Below are 7,347 nucleotides of genomic sequence, written 5' to 3'. Positions count from 1 at the left end.
AGTCTAAACATTATTATGTTTTCTGCTTTTTACTTTTGATATTGTAAGTTTTTATATTTATTTATTTGTTTGTTTAATAGTTAGATAAATAGATAGATAGATAGATAGATAGATAGATAGATAGATAGATAGATAGATAGAAAGACAGACAGACAGACAAAAGAGAGGGGGGCGGGGGAAAGGCAACTTATTTCTTCCGCACAGATCCAAACATAACTCACAACACGCAGCCATCTCTTACTCTGAAGATTCAAATCCCCGAAAGAGAAGCCTTTCAACCAAAGCTCGGAGTTTCTGGAAAAGCGGGGCGCCGGGGGTGGGGTGGGGAATCACGTGACGGGAGAAGAAAACCCGGTAGCGGAGTGCGGAGACCCAGCAGTGGCAAGGAGGGAAGGTGCCGGAGGAGGGAAGGCGCGTCGCGGCAACAGTAGCAATTTCAAGGAGGCGGAGCTGTTGGAGTTCCTCCGGGATCCCGTCGGCGGGGAAAAAGAAAGAAAATAAACCAGCCACCCGGAGCTGAGAAGGAGCAGCAGAGCCGAGAGCGGGAGCGATCCGCAACGTTAGGCGCGCAGAGGAAGCGGCAGGGTCGCAGCCATGCCTGGCCACAGTGCGGCTCCGCTGAAGCGCTCCCTTATGGGGGATCCCGCCGAGTAGCAACGGGCGCTTCCCCGCCTCGTCCTTCCCCGGTCGCCGAGGCTTCCCGCGCCCCGATGGAGCCGGAAGCCAAGAAGAAGATCTCGGTGTGGATTTGCCAGGAGGAGAAGTTGATCTCGGGCCTGACCAAGCGCACCACTTGCTCGGATGTGGTGCGCGTCCTTTTGGAGGAGAGCAAGCAGCGGCGCAGGCGGCGCCTACAGCAGCAGCACCAGCAGCAACAGCCGGCGGCCTCGCTGCAAGAGTGCGGCGGCGGGATGCTGTCGGGGCTCCCGCAATCTTACTGCATCGTGGAGAAGTGGCGGGGCTTCGAGAGGATCCTGCCCAACAAAACCAAGATCCTCAGGCTCTGGGCCGCCTGGGGCGACGAGCAGGAGAACGTGCGCTTCGTGCTGGTGCGCAGCGAGGCCTCGTTGCCCAACACCGGACCCAGGAGCGCCGAGGCCCGGGTGGTGCCCAGCCGGGATAGCCCGGGATGCCGCGGCTTGGGGGTGACGGCCCGGGCCAGCCTGACTCTGAGCCAGGAGCGGCAGAGGCGCGTGGTGAGGAAAGCCTTCCGCAAGCTGGCCAAGCTCAACAAGAGGAAGGGCCAGCCGCAGCTCGAGGAGCCGCCGGCCAAAGAAGCCCCCGCGGGCGAGAGGATGGAGACCTTGGTGCACTTGGTCCTCTCGCAGGACCACACCATCCGGCAGCAGCTCAAGCGCCTCCGCGACCTGGATCGAGAGATCGACCGCTACGAGGCCCGGATTCACTTCGACCGCATGAAGCGCCACGGGGTCAACTACGTGCAGGACACTTACTTGATCGGGGAAGAGCCGGAGCCCCCCGCCGGGGAGCAGGACCTCAAGTCTCCCGCGGGGGAGACGACGGCGGGGGAGTTGGAGGAGGCGCCGGCCGGCGGCGAGGCATTGGAGGACTTCGCCTGGCAGTGCGAGCAGGTGGCCCGGGTGCAGGAGCAGCGGCGCCGCCAGGAGGAGCTGATCGAGCACTTGGCCGGCGAGATCCAGGAGGAGCTCAACGAGCGCTGGATGAGGCGGCGCCGGGAAGAACTGGCCGCCGCCAAGGGCTCCAGCGCCAGCCTCTCCGAGACGGACTGCAACACCACCGAGCTCAGCGGCGGCGGCGGGGGGGAGCTCCACGTGGAGCAGGAGCGCATCAAGACGCAGCTGAGCACCAGCCTCTACATCGGCCTGCGCCTCAACACGGACTTGGACGCCGTCAAGTCGGACCTGGAATTGACGCAGCGCGAATGGGCCGAGAAAGAGCGCGAACTCCAGCGCCTGCTCGATTCCTTGGAGTCTTTACACGTGGAGGGAGGGGAGGGAGAGGAGGAGGAGGAGGAGACAGCGGTGGCGGACGAGGACGAGCGGCGGGGCCTCCCTTTCAACACGGGCGACGAGCTGCCCGCCTCGGTCCCCATAACCGCGGGAGACTGGGGGGAGGAAGCAGCCCGGAGTTTGAGTAAAGACCGCGAGGATCCGGAAGATGAGGATTCCGACACGGGTTTGAGCTCCATGAACAGCCAGGACTCGGACTCGGTGCCCGTGTGCGAATCCCTCGTGTAGCAGTTTCCTCCTGCCTCCCTCCCTCCTTCACTCTCCCCCCGTCTCTCCTTCTCTCTCTCTCTTTCCTTCCCTCTCTCTCCCTCCCTCATTCTTTTTCTCTCTCCCTCCTTCCCTTTCACTCTCCCTTCCTCTCATTCCTTCTCTCTCTCCCTCCCTCTCCTCTCTCCCTCCCTCCTTCCTTCCCTCTCTCTCCCCCTCCCTCTTTCACTCTCTCCCTCACTCTCCTTCCTTCGCTCCTCTCGCTTACTCTCCCTCCCTCTTTCCTTCTTTCTCTCTCTCCCTTCCCTCCCTCCCTCCTCTCTTTCTCTCCTTCCCTTCCTCCCTCTCACTCTCCCTCCCTCTTTCCTCTCCCTCTGTCTCCCTCCCTCCTCTGTCTCCCCCTCCCCCCCTCCCCCTCTCTCCCCCTCCCTTCCTCCCTTCACTTCATCTCAGGGACTGCAAAGTTGTGTTTTCCTCCCTTCGGCGCCCAAGTTTCCTTGCCGCAAAAATGCTTGGATTAAGAAGTCCTGCTTTGCCTCCCGTTTCTGATCCCAGTGCATCGCAATACAGTACATTGTAATAATAATGCAGGATCCAACCTAAGGTTGGTGGTTTGTTTCTGTTAAAATCATTAAATCCTGTGAAATATATATTTTGTACAAACGAACAATGAGCTAGTTTTCTCCATAATTTAAATATATATATACACACACACACACACACACACACACATATTCCTTGTTTTGTTTATTTCAAACTTCTCAAATGAAGAAAAGCTGCCGTTTTAAATATTTAAGTCTGACCAAATAGGGTTGGGGAAAAGTATATGGTATTGTGTATATAAAACAAAGCACCCAACATCTACATTGAGGGTTTGACACTGAAACTTGCTGAAACTAGTCAAGAATGGCAGATTTTGCTCTTGCTTTCTCACTCTTTAACTGCAAGGTATTTTTTTTAAAAGGATTGTTGGCAAATCTCTGAATTTCTGGATTTTTTTCTAGTTCCTTTACATCTGAGATATTTATTTTTGAATGGCTTTTTAACCCTTACATTCATAAGTGCAAATACAAGACTGTGCTTTAGAAGTGTTATTCATTAGTTTGCTTTCTAATTCAGGAATTTTCTAACTCTTTGGTCCTTTCCTAGTAGAAAGACATCTGTCTAATAAAACTGAGCTGTAATTTGCTCTGCAAGGATTACGGTATTTTGAGCCTCTGATCAAAATGAAACATATAAATTGAAGACACAGTGGCAAGAATCAGGATGATTAAAAACTTGTACTCGGGAATGCCTGCTGTCAGCGGGTTTGGAATAGATTCCAACAACTGTCTAAGTAACAAATTTATGTCTCAGATGCAAAAAAATTCTTATGCACAGGTGTTCATGGGATATAATCCAGGTTTTTGTGGGGAGGTGGGCAGGGTTATTTAAATGCTAACAATGAATCATAGGAAGTAAATAGGAATCATAGCAGTTATGCTTGTTTGGTTGTGTTCCTTAGAAAATGGGGAACAAAATGCAGGAGACCCAAGTTAATTTGCTCACAAGCCATTAACAGTGTGAACCTGCAGGAGAGAATGCTGGCTGAGTGAGACTTTATATTGTAATTACATTGCACTGAAACTTTAAAAGTGACATGTGCTTTAATGCTTCTAGCATGCTTGATTTGCAGATTTATAGAAGCAGTATGCCGTATGTTGCGAGTAAGATTGAATCTGTCTAATTGTGCTGAAGTCAGCATTAAGTAAGAGCCATTCTACAAAGCCAGCTCCAGTGCCTTGTTTTGTTGCTAGTTTTGAGCAAAGTTTTGGTGTCTAGAAGACTAATCCAAAGGGCTACATTTCCCAAACTTATATGTCTATATATTTTGTTACACTTTCAAAAGGAAATAAGACTTTCAGACCATTTAAACTCCTACCCCATTTTAAAATGTCAAATTTGGCAAAGAAAGGAATGAATGATGGAGGCGGAAGGAATGTGAAGCAACAAGAGCAAATTAACCCTTTCTCCTGTGTGCACACAAACACACACACACACCACCATCTCAAGACTATCCTGTTTCCCCCAAAATGAGACTGATAATAAGCTCAATTGGGTTTTTGAGTGAATGGCAATAAGGCCAAACGCTTATTTCAGGGTTCAAAAAAAATATAAGACAGTATTATTTTCAGGGAAACACTGGTACCATTTAACTTTTTTTAAACAGTCATTTAATTTCAGACCCTAAAAGAATTTGACTGAACAAATGACACTGTAAATCCATACTATGGATTTACTTCTAAGCAGAACTAAATAATTGGAAGCTAAAAGTGGCACATACTATTTTTTGTTGCTTTGTTTCTCAGATTATCTTCCTTGTGAACAGTAGGGCAGTTTTAGTTCAGCTGAGCATGAGAAGAAATTTGGCATAAATTGTTTTTCCATTCTGCTTTTAAAAGTGTGTTGAGAGCATTGTAAAAGAGGAGCAGAATGGATAGTTTGAAGTAAATTTAATGGGATGTCATTGCATATTGAGCTCCTTGTGGAAATAAAGATTGGCTGTGTATAGGACAGCAAATAAATCCGTAGTAACCAGTCTTGGCAAAAGATGAAAGTGTGTGTCATCAGTATCCTATCAATTTGCCTTTCTCAGGCAAAATCTTTCGTTCATCTATTGTATAATTGCACTGCTATTTTCTTCTTCTATGTCTTTATGGGTCAGTTATTTAAAAATAGAATACAGTGGTACCTCGAGATACGAGTTTAATTCGTTCCGGACCTGGGCTCTTAAGTCGAGCAGCTCTTATCTCGAACGACTTTTCCCCATAGGAATTAATGTAAATAATTTTAATTGGTTCCAGCCCTCAAAAAACTCACAAAGTTAGTCTAAATTATGCAGAAAGACATGTTTTTAATGAAGAAATGTACATGTACATATAAATGAATAATGAAGTTTCTTTCACTTAACTTGTAAACTTTCTTAAACTTTTAAATTTACATATGTTCAACTTCTCTGCCACCCAATCCTGTAGGACAGAGGTCCCCAACCCTTTTTGCACCAGGGACCGGCTTTAAGCGATCAAGAGAGGAATGGGTGAATGAATGGACGGAGGGTGGGAAGGAAGGAAGGAAAGAGGGAAGGGACAGGAACAGAGGAAGGAAGCAAGGAAACTTATGAAAGGGGAGAGTAAGAGAGGAATGAGTGAAGGGAGGGAGGGAGGGAAGAAGGTGGGAAGGAGAAAGAAAAGAAGAAATAGAGGAAGGGAAGGTAAAAGAGAGAAAGAAAAAGAGCAAGAAAGAAAGAAAGAAAGAAAGGGGGAAGGGACAGGAACAGAGGAAGGAAGCAAGGAAACTTATGAAAGGGGAGAGTAAGAGAGGAATGAGTGAAGGGAGGGAGGGAGGGAAGAAGGTGGGAAGGAGAAAGAAAAGAAGAAATAGAGGAAGGGAAGGTAAAAGAGAGAAAGAAAAAGAGCAAGAAAGAAAGAAAGAAAGAAAGAAAGGGGGAAGGGACAGGAACAGAGGAAGGAAGCAAGGAAACTTATGAAAGGGGAGAGTAAGAGAGGAATGAGTGAAGGGAGGGAGGGAGGGAAGAAGGTGGGAAGGAGAAAGAAAAGAAGAAATAGAGGAAGGGAAGGTAAAAGAGAGAAAGAAAAAGAGCAAGAAAGAAAGCTGCAAGAACCCCCCCCAAGCCCCCCAGGCCGGCTGCAACCTTTTAAAACACGCGCGCCGCTTCGCAGCTGTCTCCTGAAGCCGAACGCGGAAGTTAGCGTTTGGCTTCAGGAGACAGCTCCTTGGCGCTTGTATCTCGAATTTGGGCTTGTAAGTAGAACAAAAATATCTCTCCCCTCCCAGCTCTTATCTCGAGTTGCTCTTAAGTAGAGCAGCTCTTATGTCGGGGTTCCACTGTACAGGCCAGTTATTAAATGAATCACATTATCTGGGAGAAATTCCCTGAATGGGGTGCAAGGTGATTTATGCAAAACAAGGTGATTTATGCAAAACAAACTTCATCTAAAAGCAACCAGTATTTAGGGGAAGGGAGGATTTTATATTTCAAATCAGGAGGGGGAAAGTGCAAATACACTTCACTGGCCAAGATGCGCTACAAGAAATTACTTTTAAGGTAGCCATTTTAGTTTTTCCACTCAAAATTTAACATTTAATTTCTTACGTGACAGTCTCATCCTGTGCATTCCTGTTTCACAAATAAGCCTGGTTATTAACTGCCAGATAAACGTTTTACATGTATGCAATGCTAATCATCCTTTGGTCCTGAACATTTGCTAAAAATGTACTGTATATTTTCTATACTGAACCTGATGGTAAGAAGCTATTCCTACTGTTGAAAGAACACAGATTTGAGAAAATCAAAACCTCATTTGCAATAACACTGGATTATTTATGGAATAAAAAAGACCTATTTTTCACAGAGAATTGATCTGTCATTTGTACACCAATTAACCAGATATTGATGTAAATTACTAATTGGAATGAATGGATATTCCATTGGCATCAGTGCTACGCGTATATACATTTACTATAGAGGCAATGGGGGATGACAGAACCGAAAGAGGCTAAATACAGCACTCATAAAAAGCATTACAGTGTTCCCTCGATTTTCGCGGGTTCGAACTTCACGAAAAGTCTATACCACGGTTTTTCAAAAATATTAATTAAAAAATACTTTGCGGGTTTTTTCCTATACCACGGTTTTTCCTGCCTGATGACGTCATATGTCATCGCCAAACTTTCATCTGACTTTAATAAATATTTTTTTTAATAAACTTTAATAAATAAACATGGTGAGTAATGATCTAAATGGTTGCTAAGGGAATGGGAAATTGCACTTTCGGGGTTTAAAGTGTTAAGGGAAGGCTTGTGATACTGTTCATACCCAAAAATAGTGTATTTACTTCCGCATCTCTACTTCGCGGAAATTCGACTTTCGCGGGCGGTCGGGGAACGCATCCCCCGCGAAAATCGAGGGAAAAACTGTATACTGATAAAAGGTGACAGAAATGCAAAAGTTGGGCAGAATTTTAAACTATTGGGAAAACACCACACAATGATAGGGTTAGTTTGGGCAGAACATTCTTTGTTTGCATGATCATGAGATGCTGCAAACAACTATACAGTAGTCCCTTGACTTTCGAGGGTCCGACTTTTG

General features: G+C 46.7%; 1 protein-coding gene across 1 annotated transcript; it reads left to right on the top strand.

Annotated features, from left to right (window-relative positions):
- Positions 1-364: 364 nt before the first annotated feature.
- Positions 365-6,609, top strand: RASSF10 (Ras association domain family member 10). The gene is made up of 2 exons (XM_070763099.1): positions 365-4,925; positions 6,092-6,609. Exon 1 carries the CDS (start codon positions 711-713, stop codon positions 2,217-2,219), a length of 1,509 nt encoding a protein of 502 aa, XP_070619200.1. The 5' UTR covers positions 365-710; the 3' UTR covers positions 2,220-4,925; positions 6,092-6,609.
- Positions 6,610-7,347: the final 738 nt, after the last annotated feature.

Source organism: Erythrolamprus reginae, chromosome 1, assembly GCF_031021105.1.
Source record: "Erythrolamprus reginae isolate rEryReg1 chromosome 1, rEryReg1.hap1, whole genome shotgun sequence".
In the NCBI taxonomy this organism is placed as follows: Eukaryota; Metazoa; Chordata; class Lepidosauria; order Squamata; family Dipsadidae; genus Erythrolamprus; species Erythrolamprus reginae.
The sequence above is the reverse complement of the archived record's forward strand: the minus strand, read 5'-3'. Positions and strand labels throughout refer to the sequence as shown.

Excerpts from the sequence above, each read along its gene's own strand:
- RASSF10 (XM_070763099.1), top strand. The coding sequence starts at position 711 with ATGGAGCCGGAAGCCAAGAAGAAGATCTCGGTGTGGATTTGCCAGGAG.